We start from the raw sequence: 15,680 nt of genomic DNA on the forward strand, positions 1-15,680 counted from the left end.
CCAGTAAAGAATGTCATAAAAACAGTCGCGTTGTAGATATAGTTTCTAAACCAACAAAAATCCCTTTCGTGCAAAGTTTTGGTTGTCACAAGTAACAAACCCCTTAAAAATTGATAACCGAGTATTTAAACCTCGGGTCGTCTTCTCAAGGAACTGCAGGGAAGTATGTTCTTATTATTGGTTATGAAGATTCTAGAATTGGGGTTTCAAGAATGAGGAACAAGTAATTTAATGATGAGTAAATTAAATGGCAATTAAAAATAGATAAATAACTGTAAAATAAACTTTTGGCAAGGTATGAGAAATTGGAGGTCCTATCCTAGCTATCCTTATCAATGATGATGATGGTTGAATCTTAATTCCACTTTGTTAACCTTTACTAAGATAAAGGAAGGTCAAGGGATTAATTGGTTTGATCTTCGAATCCTATTTATTTCCTAAGAAAAGATTGGGATTATGAAAGTTCAATTCAATTAACAAAGATAACAATTATCAATCACGTTGAGTTTGACAACTCCTGAGTTACTGATTTCTTAACCAAGACCAAAAGGAGAAAAATAAATCTACTTGGAATAAAGATGTCTTCAGAGTAGAAGCAACAATAGCATAAATAAAAGAAATCAATATTAAACTGAAATATCTCAATTAACATTAATAAAAGAGTAATCTGTAACATGAAAGGATTCATAAAGTAGCTTGCAAAAGTAAATAAAAGGAATATTGAACCTGATCAAAAGAGAAAATCCTGAAAGTGAATAAAAATCCTAAATCTAAATCCTAATCCTAAAGAGAGAGAGAGAATCTCTCTCTAAACTAAATCTAATTCATGGAAAGTAAAAATTGGCGAGCCCTCCCTGAATGGATGCATTCCCTCACTTCATAACCTCTGGTCTATGCCTTCTGGACTTGGATTTGGGCCAAAAAGAGCTTCAGAAATCGCTGGGAGCGTTTTCTGCAATTTCTGGTGCGTGGCCTCTGTCACGCGTCCGCGTGGGTCACGCGGTCGCGTCATTCGGAGCTTTTCTTGCCACGCGGTCGCGTCAGTCATGCGACCGCGTCATGTGCGTTCTGCTTAAGGCGCGTGGTCGCGTCAGTCATGCGGCCGCGTCGCTGCTTCTTCGCGCTTGGCACGCGATCGCGTCGTCCATGCGATCGCGTGGATGCCAGTTTCTTCAAGGACTCCGTTTTGTGCTTTCCTTCCATTTTTGTATGTTTCCTTTCCATCCTTTGAATCATTCCTGCCTTAGAAGATCTGAAACTACTCAACACACTGATCACGGCATCGAATGGAATTAAAGGTGATTAAAATAATTATTTTAAAAGCATAGAAAACATGTTTTTCACATACATCACATAATAAGGAAGGAAAAGTAAAACCATGCAATTAATATGAATAAGTGGGTGAAGGATTGAATAAATCTCTCAAATTAGGCACAAAATACATCATAAAATATGGGTTTATCACCCACCTTATTTAAAATTTTGTCCTCAAAATTTGGTCCACAAAAGAAAACAAAAATCTTGGTTAAACCTCCATTAAAGGTTCTCTCAACTTCAACTAAACTCGTACCATTTAACGTCAATTTAAATACTTAATCATCTTCCTTATTCTCTTGCACAACTCATAAATTTAACTGAATTTCAAGTCTACACCGTACTTCCTTGTCTTACTCTTAACTTCCTCTAGATTTTTTTTAATAGAAAATCAAATATCACGTTCATCTTTTCATTTACAAAGCCTTCCATGACTCCCAATCAAAATCGCAACTTAAAATCTCCAAAACTCTTCAAATTCTTACCAAAGTTGGCGGAACCTCTTCTAAGCCGAAATTCATTACCCTTTGCGGGTTCTCTCAATGTAACCGCAACACAAACGTAGCATTCCAATTCAACATCTCGGATTCGTCACTCAAAACCAAGTATTTCCAATCTTGACCCTAAAACTAAAATCAACATGATCTAATATCGTAATAATCGTCCTTCTAACATAATATCTTGTACTCACTTATCACCCAAATCCAATTACACACCTATACTCATTTCCACAACCATCTCGAAACCATTCAAATCTTACAACCACATTCAAGCCTAATTACCTGAAAATCACCATTTACATTAACCGACTAATTCCTTCGAGTATTCAAGTCTAAAATATTTCTCATCACCTTCTACTACTCTTCGTTACTATTTTCCTATGTCAACGCTCCAGCAAGCTTCTGCTGCGTCACTCTGATTTTCAGCCACCAAGATCCCAATTATCCATTCAAGTCATGTTCTATTATCGGATCACCAAACCTAGGCTCACTTCTAAGATTTCTCAACTAATCCCAAATAATGCTTAAGGTTATCCTAAGACTTCAATCGCAATTTAGGACCTTAGCACCTTTCTAGGTTTAATCATAAGCTCATTAAAATCCTTAATCAAAATAATCATATTACCTAGGACCTCAACTCAAATCATGGTACCTACTCAGGTTATCCATCCTTATCTACATTAACTACAACCATGTCAAATTCTCACAACCGATTTCACTTATTCAACATCGCATAAAATTCTCACTCTCAACATAACAACAACTTCCATTAATACACAATTCACAATATATGCACATTACAAACCACTCCATCATCATCAAAATCAGGACTTACTCGTGTATCCCATAATTCTCATAACCATTCAATCATAAACCTACTCATCATTCTTTATACACAGTCTCAACAACAATCAACTAATCATAGGCACAAACAATTCCATTCATCATAACTAAAATCGAATACCAATCAACATCAAATCCAACCAAATTCAAGCCTAAGTACTATAGGTTGAGAAATTGGCGTATGCACATGCAAGTCGAAATTAACTCCACTACTACTCATCATCACAATGAATTATTATCCTATGGCTTACCTGGGACTGCCTCACCATGATCTTCTAGCATCAAAGTCCACTTTTTAAACATTTTTAACATGCAAATATCATTTCCAAATCACATCCTAATTATCCAAAACCTATAACATCAATTTTCTAGTAATTAGTCGTCCTCCAATTTCTATACAATTGTTCAATTTCACAAAATTTCATTCTAATTCAGTTTTCAACTATACCAATGCCATTTACAAGCCTCCTCTACTCTCAATAAGTCTAAGCCATCAATCAATAGTCCATTTGAAAATTATGTTTATCGCAATTCAGCCTTATGTTATAAACGAATACCACATACCATTATTATGTCAAGCAGTTAAATTTTAATTATACTTATCAATTTCATGATTACCTCAACCTTGTTGAGATCATCCATCTCCTTGATTTTTCTTGTATGGACAATCTCGGAAGATATGCCAGAGTATCCTACAACGATAGCGCAGTCCTAACTCAGTTCAGCATGGCTGATCCGGATGGTATCTCCCACATCTTTGGCACCGCAAATCATTCGAAGTAGCCTTCGCCTGCTTTCCTTTACCATTTTTTGAGTGGTTGTCATTTCTTCGGTAATTGTTCTGACCTTGGAAAGGTTGAAGTGGATGCCCACTCCTCTTGAAGTCTAAGCCCCTCGGCACAAAGCCCTTGTTTTGATCCCTTTCATGAGACTTCTGGCGATCACTTCTAGCCATATCAATTTTTCTGGAGCACTCCTCCACCACTCGACTCTTGTTAACTAACTTCGCGGAACTCACCTCAAGAGGCGCCATAGCTTGCATGATATCGTCCCTCAAACCATTTTGGTACTTCATACACTTCCACTCCTCATATCCTTCAGGAGCACCCTGACAAACTCGTGAGAAACGGCACAATTCTTCGAATTTGCTCGTATAAGCAACCACCGACATTGATCCTTGCTTTAATTGTAGTAGCTCCAATTCCTTAGTCTATCTTGCAAAGTCCGGGAAGTATTTCTTGTAAAACTCCCCTCTGCACATCTCCCAGGTAATCACCTCATCCCTATTCCCTTATTGCAGAAGACGGTGAGCCCCTTGCCACCAGTGTTGCGCTTCTCCACTCAACTGATATGCAGTGAATTCCACCAACTGACTCTTAGGTATATGTTGCGCTTGCATTGTCCCGATGTTCCTTTCTCATTTTCTCTCCGTGTTCGGGTTCGACCATGTCCATGAGTCGTCATTCGAGTCCTGTATACACCAGACAAGCGATATCAGGGTGATCAATCTCAATATCTCAAGTTAAGTACTTCAAATTTCCAAAAGTATACTCATAAACTTCATGCTAAACGTATCAGTTAGATACCCTAACTAGCACAGGCACAGACTTAGAGTATACATTGAAGCATAAGTAGTCCATCCCTCAATCTCACGAGGACGAACTGCTCTGATACCATAATGTAACACCCTAATATTCAAATCATTATTCTCGAGCCATAAGTAAATGATAATAAGGTGGTATGACTCTCAAGGTAGATTATAATATATACATATAAATATAATTGAAAGGAAGTATTAAACAAAACCTGAAATTATCAGTCAATAACAAATTTTTTTTATACTTTGATATTTACAAACTTTTTTGTATATATTTTAAATTTTTTTATGTGCACCTTTTGTTCATTTACTCAAAACTAAATTATAAAGAAGTAATGTGACAAAGTATAAGACACAGCAGTTAGCACTTGGCAGGCTTTGTAAGCAAAGCAGAGCAATATTCTTCACTCCATGCTGCTGTGACTATCTCATGCCATTCTCTTTCAATTTGTTAGTGCGTGTGAGCGTCTCGAGTTGTTAGTCCTATGAAAAAGAAAGGTCACCCATTTCATATAATATATATAATTCTCAACACACCCTTTTCAGTAAATGATGGGTACCATAATATGTGTACCGGAAAAGAATAACAAAAACACACTTGATTGTGTGTCATAATTTAATCTAATCAAATAAATAAATATTAAAAAGTTGGATGCATACATGAAATAGAGCACTACTAGTCTTTCTAGCCTCTCAATTAATCATCATTATTCAACACAATCAACTTCTTTCTTTCAGCATTTCATACAAGTCTTCACGTGAAATCCTGAAAGGAAAAAGTTTCTGAACATAATCAATTTATTTTAATTAGGTGAATCTGACATCTTGTATTCATTGCCTAATAATAATATTTCACAAAACTTTTAGATTCCATTGCACAAATTAGGATTTAACTTGTACTATTAGTCTTAAATCATATATTATTTTATCACAGTAAAAATATTTAACTCAACCACTCATTATTATCTTGTAAAATTGTCAAATATAAATACTTAATTAGTAAAATCTATTTACACTCTTAGTACTTCAAATATATATTTCACAACAAAGGTATGTACTATGTAGTAGATATTTGAAAGAGAAAAATAAAAGTTAAAATTCTAACCACAATAAAAATATATAAAAAAAAATTAAAATAATCACTAAATGTGGATTCAACCGCAGCCCTCAATCCATATCATATTTAAACCCTAGAAAACAAATCTAAAATTCATGTATCTGTGCATGCAAAATAAACATCATTATAATAAGTGTTTAATTAATTTCTGAGGGCAATTTGTCCCCAACTTATAATCTATATATATAATATATAGTTGGAGAAATCTTGTAAAATCACCCGCATAGAGTTAGGCAAGCCCAACAAAAAGGGGACCCCACTATCTACTTTTACCATTGTCTTTGATCATGACTTTTAGCTCCTAAAACACAAAAAAGGAGCTTATCTATCCAACTTCAAATTCAATCCCAGAAAAAAAAGATCTTAATCTCTTAGAGCATGTCATGTTATTTGATTACAAAAAGTGCGGAGGGAAAAAAATAATAACAATAACAATAATAATAATAACCTCATAAAAACCCTAAAAACCTACCTTTCTTTAAGACATTTCCGACAAAGCAGGTTAAACAAAAGCATATAAGACAAAGGAATTAAGTCAAAGTTTGAAAAAGAAAGAGATTTTGCATACAGTGTTATGTCCATGCATTAAGTTTGTCTTCAAAATTATTAAATGTGAGAAGAGATAAGAGTGTATGAACAGTAAAGAAAAGAAAGTCCCAATTTACAACCACAACTGCCAGGTTCAGGGGTTCCTTGGAGTAGCATTAAAGACACTGTTTTCAGTTTCAGATCTTCTATTGCACACATTACATACATTACCAGCACCAAAAGAAAAAGGTGGGTACTCCCATGAAGATATTATAATTATCTTCATGTGATGATTTTTCTTTTTGACCCTTAGATGATAGAGTGTAGGGTTAGATTTTGATATGTTATAAAAGTGTTGTTTTTATTTGAAGTGTGGCCAAATCAATAAATCACATTTTTATACAAAGCATCTTCATAAAAAGATGTTTTTTGCATCTTCATTTGAGTAGCTCCCAAAGAAAAAACCCCAAAAAAGAAATGGAACAACAAAAGGGTAAAAGACAAGAAGCTTTTATAAGGGGAAAGCTGCATTGATTTCTAGATGACATTTTAGTTGGAATCAGAAGAAGTAAGAAGAAAGAAGAAATAATGGGGGGCTCTGAGGCTCTTAGCATGTTGTTCTTCATCATCACCACCTTCTTGATGATGATTCTGCTATCATCATTGCAGCAAAGTACCCACATTATTTTTACTGTGGATTCTTTGTGGAATAGTTATGATGTTCATGACATGTATTTCATTGACGAGAGCAGCATTCAACAAGGGAACAACATCAATGATGGAAACAGCAAGAAGAATGTTGAGAAAATCTCAGGTTTGGATGAGAATGAAGAGAAGCAAGCCATGTTTGTTGAAACATTCAGAACATTGCTTGGACTCAAAAGCTTCCACGAAAAAGTACCTTCTTCATCTTCTTCTTCTGAGTTATTATTCTCATTCTCATTCTCTCCTTCACCTTCTCCATCACCAACAAGCATTGAACCTGAGGCTGTAGCTCCATTATCTCCAGCACCTTCTCCTGTGGTTCACAACCATCCTCACCATCATCATCATCATCATCATCATTATTATCATTCTCATTGGAATCTGAAGAAAGAAGCTCATCATCATCATGAAGAAGATAGAGGCAGAGCTAAGAAAATACTAGTAGCAATTCTTGTTTCTGTGGGAATTGCTACATTAATTTGTGGTTGTGCCTTAATCTTCTTCTGCAGGAAATTCAGGAACCAAAGGAAGAAACCAAAAAGGACCATGCCACTCTGTAGCAGCAAGAAAAAGAACAAAAACAAGGTGAGTTTAAACTCAAGGCTAGATCTGTTTTATCTTGATTCCTTAGGTGAAGATTTAGAACAACAACAACAAGAAGAAGCAGAAGCTTGCACCTTGAAAGAAATTAGTTATCAGAATAATCCTACTGAAGAATGTGACAATGTTAGTAGTTCTTCCACAAAGGAGATTCTACCTGTTCATGACGAAGAGGAAGAAGATATTGAATCTGAATCTGAATCTGGTGGAAGAGAAATTGGAATCTCTGCTGACCCTGAAGAAGAAGAAGAAGAAGAAGAGAATCATTCGTCAGAGAATGAAAGTTTTCATTCCATTATTAATTCACAAACAAATTCAAGACTCTCTAATGCTTCATCTTCTAGCCTTGTTAGTGAAACATTGATGTCACCAAAGGATTCATCACCATTACCAAACCAATTTCTTAGTTCACCAAATAACTCAATTTCAAACCCTAAACCACCGCCACTTACTCCAAAACATGAAAATCAAGAAACTGATGAGACTATTAACCAATTTGTCAAACCCTCTACATCTCCACCGCCTCCCCCGCCACCGCCGCCGCCACCAACTCCGCCTCTTCAAATGCCACTCTTCAGATTACATTCTCTCACTTCTTCATCCAGAGCTTCCTCTCCCTCTCCGCTTTCTTTAAAATCTCATAACTTCTCATCACCATCTCCAAGAAACTCAGACTCAAATCAAAGTCCTCAAACAGAGTTGCCTTCTCCGCCGCCGCCGCAACCGGCGAAATCTCCAGGCAACAACAACATTCCACCACCGCCATGTCCACCACCGCCATTTCCAAAGGGCAATGTGAAAACACCACCTCCTCCACCATCTCAACTACCTCAATTCACGGCACTAGGCAAAGATGGAGCACCGCTTCCAAAACTGAAACCGCTTCATTGGGACAAAGTAAGAGCCGCACCAAATCGCACTATGGTTTGGGATAAACTAAGATCAAGCTCCTTTGAGTAAGTATTCAATGGATATGTAATTTGTGTTAACCTTTTTAAGCATATTATTTATGAATTTTAATTTTAATGATTTCAGGTTGGATGAGGAAATGATTGAGTCACTTTTTGGATACAATTTACAGAGTTCTATCAAGAATGAGGAAACAAAGAGCAAAAGCCCTTCTCCAAGCAAGCATGTTCTTGAGCCTAAACGGCTTCAGAACATTACGATACTCTCAAAAGCTATAAATGCAACAGCTGAGAATGTATGTGAAGCCTTAATACAAGGTAAACTCCTCAATCATAAAACTATAATTGATGAACCAATTTTTAGTCAGGTAACACATCAACTTTAAGATTCTTTGTCTATAATTTGAAGTACAGGATTGATACTTTAAGACTTGATTTTAAAAAGTTGATTAATATATTGGTCTAAAAAATTGGTTTCTTAATTATATTGGATGTATACTAAAATCAGCTATTAAAATCAACTATTAATATAAAATATATATTAAAATAAAAAATACATATAAAAAATTAAATAAAATTATATATTTATACACAAATACATAATAACTAATTTAAGAATTTTTTGTGTACATACAACATGATTATTTTTATATTAAATAATGTATACTAATTTTAATTACACGTTCAAAACTTCAATATGCATTTATCATCACAAGTATGATGGAAATAATACATAATGGTGTAATGTAAATAGGGTTAGAAGTGAATTGAGTTGAGTCGCTATTAACGAATAGAGCTAAAGCTGGTTTATGAGCTAAGTTTGACTCACTTCTAATACTAAATGTAATGTTTCATACAATGAGATTAAGTAATTAAAACCTTATATCTATTTTGTTAGTGAATATATTTTCAATAGAAAAGTTAACATTCATTATGAAGAAAAATAAACATATGTATAATTTATAAAAATAAACAAAATTTAAGCATTATTAAAAAAATGAAAAATAAACATAAACACTATCCAAACTAATTAATAAATATGAAAGGCCGCTAAATACAAATAAAACTAAAATATCTTTTTAAGTCATATTTATTTCTTCAATAAATATTTACTTTTTATGTAAAATATATTTACTATATATAGACGTATATAGCGACATTTGGTATATATAAATTAAACCCTAATTATTTTACAAATTCTCTGTTACGTCTTACGTGGTATAGACTTTATGGACATTGGTTAAATAATGTAATGTTTGTCCCATACTATGAGATAAAGTATTTATCTCTTGCTACTCATGAAATTTAATAATGTGATGAATATGAGAATATTATATCCGAACATTTTAATGGAATGCCAATTTACTCGAACACCGACGTTTTATTTATTTATATGCATCACGGGATGCATGGGAATTTATGTGCCACGTGTCTAAGCAGACTATTCAATTGTGGAATCAAGGTTGCTACATAAATCTACTAAGATTAAAAATCCATTTTGTGAAAAATGCAGGTAAGGGCCTTTCTTTGCAACAACTAGAGGCATTGGTGAAAATGGTGCCCACAAAGGAAGAGGAGGCCAAGCTTGCCAACTATAAAGGCGACATCAATGAACTGGGGTCCGCAGAGAGGTTTGTGAGGGCAATGCTTCAAGTTCCATTTGCCTTTCAAAGGGTAGAAGGCATGCTTTACAAGGAGACTTTTGAAGATGAAGTTGTTCACCTAAGGAACTCTTTTTCAATGCTAGAGGTAATACTCATCATCATGTTACCAAAAACTTTTAATGCTTTACTTTAGGAAAATTCTTAGAGCTAATAATTAAATCATTAAATGTGTAGCACCTCAGTTATGGTTGAAATGTTGAAAACTCTGACAAAATGTGAATGTATTACTATTAATTCGAAAATGCACCGTTTAAAATTTTTTCCAGACCTAATACTCAATTTAGTCTGTGACATTGTATACACATTTTAGTTTAGTTTTTAAAATTTTAATCGTTTCTATTTAGTTTTTAAACTTTTACGAATATAATTTACCTTAATTCTTAGAATAATTTTGGGCAAACAGACATTATAATTGCATTTAATTCTGAAAACGAAATAAAATAAAATACTAAAAATAAGATAAAAAAACAAAAATACAAAAATTATTAATATTTTTATATTTTATTTAGTAATAAATTAGAATAAATTATAAAAATTTAATTTATTCTTATTTTTTATTTAAATAATTTAAAAAAATATATAATAATAAAAAAATATAATTATAAAAAATTAATAAGAATAATAAAAAAATAAAAAATAAGTTATGTCTATTGTCAGTGTCTCAATATCTTTTTTGTCAGATTGGACATAAAATGTACTAATTTAGTATTTTTAAACACAATGTCTTTGTCTATATTTCATCTGACAAACACGATTTTGTGTCTTTAGATTTCTGTCTCCTATAAACAAACACAACCTAACGAAATGCTAATATAGATAGGTGAATGCCAAGTTGGATTGTTGAAACAACACCAGTTTAGTTTTCACGCTCAAATAACCAAAAAATATTGCAGTGTCACTTGTTTTGGTGTTTATTGAAACATTTTTTTTCCCAAAACAAGTAATAGGATATCGTTTTTGTGCTATTTATTTGTCAAAACAAAAATTACCTTATTTTTAGGAGTGTAGCATGACATACTACAAAAAAAAGAGAGTTATTTTAACACTTTTTTTTTTAACACTATAGTTAAGTGTAAAAATTAATATATATTTTTGACAAACAATTACAAATGTCAAATTCTCTATATTTTCTTGATGAACAATTTGACTGTAGAAAATTTATCCTCAATTTTGACACTCATTTATTTTCAACTTACTCTACTATTTCTCTTTTTCGTTGAGCTCTGTCAATTTTGGCATCACACTGCTCTCAGTTTGAAATCATACTACTCATTTTTCATCTTCAAAATTTCAGTTTATTCTTCAGTTTCAAGATCTCATCTCATTTTTTGTTGAGAATTTTTTATGGTCAATAAGTGTCAAAATAAATAGTATTTTTGACGGTTAATAAGTATTACAAAAATATATTCTCAAATTTTTCTAACAAATTAATTTTGACGGCCAATATTATCAAAATAAGTTTAAGCTTTTTTTACAATTACTTATATGTTAAAAATACTATTTTTGACAAAATTTTTATTCACATATTTCTATAGTTAAAATAGTGTCAAAATTTTTTTTTTGACAAATTTTAATTTTTTTGACACATATAATCCTAAAAAATAATCTATATTGTTGTAGTACATTCGACTATTTATATTAGCGTTCCGTTAATGTTTGTTTGTCAAAAATTGTTCTGAGAAGGAACGTGAGTTATATTTATAAAGTTTAAGGACTAAATAAAGATAATTAAAATTTCAAAAATTAAATTGAGACTTTTGTGTAAATTTAAGAATTAAATTGAATATTTTTTTCAAGTGATGTGGTCAAATATGATCATTTACTGTATGTTCTTTTAAATGGGATAAAAGAATATATAAGAAAATATGTTATATGGTAAAAGATTATATGAAACAAATTTGAGAATATCTATTTATTTTTATATTATTAAATTTAACGATAATGTTAAAAAAACAAAAAAAAAAGATAAAATTTATTTTATTTAATATTCATTAATTATTGTAATAATAAATACTAAATAAAATAAATTGTGTCTATTTTTGACTAATTTATTTTGATTACCAAATTTTTTGTAAATCCAATTGTTGCAATGTGACATGCTATAAATCACAATTTAAAACGATGTTCTTATTGTCCCTCATTTCAATGACATTTTAAGTTTTATAAAACGTATAATTATATAATTATATTGGGTTTTATTTAACCAATGTTGATGATATATTTTCTTAATGTTAGACTTTACAGTTTTTTTAATTTAATTATTATACATAATAACATGAGAATTGATTGTTTTCTTACTTAATTATTGATCATACATGACAGTTAAATAAATTGACATGAAGTTACTCAAAATAGTATATATGCCTTTAAATTCTTCAATTAAAAGTTTTAAATTTGAATATTTCAAATGGAAAAATCTCTGTTAAAAAATTCTGACTCCCTTTGTGAAACCTAAATCGGGTCACATTTTAATATTTTCAATGCACTAAATAATTGTAGAAGTTAGTTCATTCTTTCCATGAAATTTTCTACTTCAAGATTCTTTAATCAAAACCCTTTTAAACAAGTAATCCAACGTTAAATTAAAGAAACACGCACCATGCATACAAATATGAAAGTTCTTGCTTATATATCAATTTTATTATGGAGCTAACAAAAAGAGTCAACTTCAGCTAATAAATAATTATTGGGTGATAGCTAAACAAAGTCACTTGCTATGTTTTTTAGGAAAATAATTTTAGAGAACTAACATTATAATAGTCAATAAATGTATTATAGTTTGTTATTAAATAAATCTAAGTATAAAATATGCCAGAGATGAGTTTTTATTGAGTTTAAATTTTAGATTTTTTTAATTGAATTTTGGATATTCTCATTTTTAAGAGTTTTATATGTTTTTTTCTTGTGTTTTTTTCTTGTGTTGAATATTGATTGCAATATTTGGTTCTACAATGTTGAATCTCAATTTTTTTTTTAAATTATTCTTTTACTCATTCTCACTCCTTTTTTCTTGGTACCAACACTACAATTTTACTTACTACCACTGTCGCTCGACCACCCACGTCGCCGGGCAGTCACCCACTATCGCTGACCAGCACCCTAGATCCTAAATAATTTTAACCCTAAATTTTAGATCTTAGATTCTAAATTTTAAATTTAATCTTAAATTTTATACCCTAAATTAGTTTTATTTTGTTTGACTTTTGAATGTTCCTTTTACTGAGTTTTAGATGATTTTATTGTTTTTAATTTTGAATATTTCCTTGTAATGTTTATTTCTTTCTAATTATTGAGGATATGCTACGTGTATACTAAAATCAGCCATCAAAATCAGTTATTAGTATAAAATATATGCTGGAATATAAATACACATTAAAAATAAACTAAATCACACATGTATTTATACACAAATATATTGGTGACTAATTTTAGTAGTTGATTTTAGTATACAAATAGCATTTTTGAATTTTAAGTTACTTGGCATAATTAATGTTGGAGTCCTATAGTTTTTCCTTACATATATGTGAACTATGTAGGAGGCATGCAAGGAACTAAGATCAAGCAGGTTGTTCTCGAAGTTACTAGAAACCGTGCTGAAGACAGGGAACCGCATGAATGTGGGGACGATCCGCGGCGGGGCAAGAGCATTCAAGCTCGACGCCCTTCTCAAGCTAGCAGACGTCAAAGGCATTGATGGCAAAACCACGCTGCTCCACTTTGTGGTTCAAGAAATCATCCGATCCGAAGGGATTCGAGTTTCAGACAGCATCATGGGAAAAATAAGCCAAAAGAACAACAAAAACAGGACCGAAGAACAAAAGGAAGAGGACTACCGAAGAATGGGACTTGAATTAGTCTCTGGCCTAAGCACGGAGCTCTACAATGTGAAGAAAACCGCTACCATCGACTTAGATGTTCTTGCAAGCTCTGTGTCAAATCTATCTGAAGAAATGGCAAAGCTAAAACAACTCGTGGGGAAGGATTTGCATAATGATGGAGAGAGCAGTGAGGGGTTTGTTAACACTATGATGTGCTTCTTGAGTTATGCTGAGAAGAAGCTGAAGGAGTTGGAAGGAGATGAGAACAGAGTGTTGTCACGTGTGAAGGAGATAACTGAGTATTTTCATGGTGATGTCAGCAATAAAGAAGATCAAAACCCACTTAGGATCTTTGTTATAGTGAGGGATTTCTTGGGGATGTTGGATAGCGTGTGTAAAGAGCTTAGAAGGAATAAATCTACTCGTAGCCCAAACCCTCTTGCACCATTTAGATAGGATTTTGAGAGTAGGATATTTTGGGAGTGTGTGTGTCTCCCTGCTTCTCTGTTCATAGGAAAATTCAGATTTTTCAAAGGATGTTAAGTTTATAACTTTGTTTTGCTTTTTTTTTTTAAATATTCTTTTAATGGAGTTTTTGGAATATTTGGAGCTTTTATCAGTTGGAACTTAGAGCAGAGCTTTTCTTCACTTCTTGAGGAATCATTAAAGCCATTTTAACTTTGGGAATGGGAGTTGTAGACACTAATCCTTGCCCTTGACATTGTTATGTTGTTAGAAATACTAATAAGTCGAGTTTTGTAAAGAGATCTGAATGCACTAAGATTCGTGTGTACTTATATGTAATTATTTTAATTTCGTACATGAAGTGATATATATGATTTTATTATGTCAATTTAATATACAGGATAACGAATAATAATAATATATTTTTCATGTATTTTTATCTTGCAATATGAGCCAACCATTATTAAGAGTTAAAACTCAAATAGCATAATTTTTTTATTTTCACCTAAAAATTTTGGGTTTGAGTCTCACAATAAATTACTGTATATATAAGACAGAAAAATCATGACATTTATTTAAGCAGATGAGTGAAGTAATTACTCAACTAACTTTTTTTTTTTTTGGTTTAATATGGGGTCTAAGTCTAAAAGAGAGAAATTACACTATAGCGAATTGAAACTCATTTTGACCCCTGAAATTTTCATCCGATTTCAATTTTGACCCCCAAATTTCGAGTTATCCAATTAAGACCCTCAAATATTGGATTGTACCTCACGTTTGTCCTTAGAGTTATCTCCGTTAACGGATATTTGATGTGACACGTTAAGTTGACACATAGAAAACCCTAAAACGACTTCGTTTTATGTTCCTTCCCAATTTTCACTCAACGCGACGTCGTTTAAGGGTTTGGTTGGGTTAAAAAAGTTGGGTCAACCAATAGATGAAAACACAGACATAACTTGACCCTTCTTCTTCCTTTTCCTTTTTTTTTATTCTTCTTTCCCAAGTTTTTGTTCTTCTCGCATCCTTGATTGTGAGAAAGGAGAATCAGAGTAATATTCGTCGTGTATTGGACTGTTAGGTGAGGTTGTTGAACAAGTAGCATTACCGCGAAAAGAAACGGCGAAGATCAAGTTAGGAAGTGATTTTTTTTTATACATTTCTTGATACTATGTTCTTGGCTTTTGTTTTGGTTTTTGTATTGCATTATTTTTTTCGAAGCAAGCTGTTGTTTATATCTAGGGCATTGTAAGTTATTGCATGTGAATGATGCTAGGGTTTGTTTTTTATTTTCATTGCTGAAGAAGAGAATGTCATTTGTATTTTTTGTTGTCTTTGGATAAATGTTATTATGTGTGTGTTATTTCTTGTATTTAAAAAATTTGCTGTTTAAAAATCAATGATGTTCTGTTTTGTTGTTTGGAGTTTGAACTGAGTTAAGCCATTATGCTTTGTTTTTTGAAATTATAACTGAGATTCTGTTATTTTGCAATGTAGATGGATGATGATATAACAGTTGTCATCCACCATGGAGGAAGGTTTGAGACAAAAGAAGATGGAAAAGTGTGTATGTCGGAGACCACATTGAACAGTTGTTTGGGCTAGAGGAAGATACAATAGA

At 32.3% G+C, this 15,680-nt stretch overlaps 1 protein-coding gene across 1 annotated transcript; it reads left to right on the top strand.

The window, feature by feature from the left end:
- The first annotated feature begins 6,107 nt into the window (after positions 1-6,107).
- Positions 6,108-14,447, top strand: LOC112776873 (uncharacterized). Its single transcript, XM_025821146.3, has 5 exons — positions 6,108-6,148; positions 6,358-8,160; positions 8,240-8,430; positions 9,626-9,861; positions 13,313-14,447. The coding sequence occupies exons 2-5, from the start codon at positions 6,488-6,490 to the stop codon at positions 14,048-14,050; spliced, it is 2,838 nt and encodes a 945-aa protein (XP_025676931.1). The 5' UTR covers positions 6,108-6,148; positions 6,358-6,487; the 3' UTR covers positions 14,051-14,447.
- The last annotated feature ends 1,233 nt before the right edge of the window (positions 14,448-15,680 follow it).

Source organism: Arachis hypogaea, chromosome 19, assembly GCF_003086295.3.
Source record: "Arachis hypogaea cultivar Tifrunner chromosome 19, arahy.Tifrunner.gnm2.J5K5, whole genome shotgun sequence".
Lineage (NCBI taxonomy): Eukaryota > Viridiplantae > Streptophyta > Magnoliopsida > Fabales > Fabaceae > Arachis > Arachis hypogaea.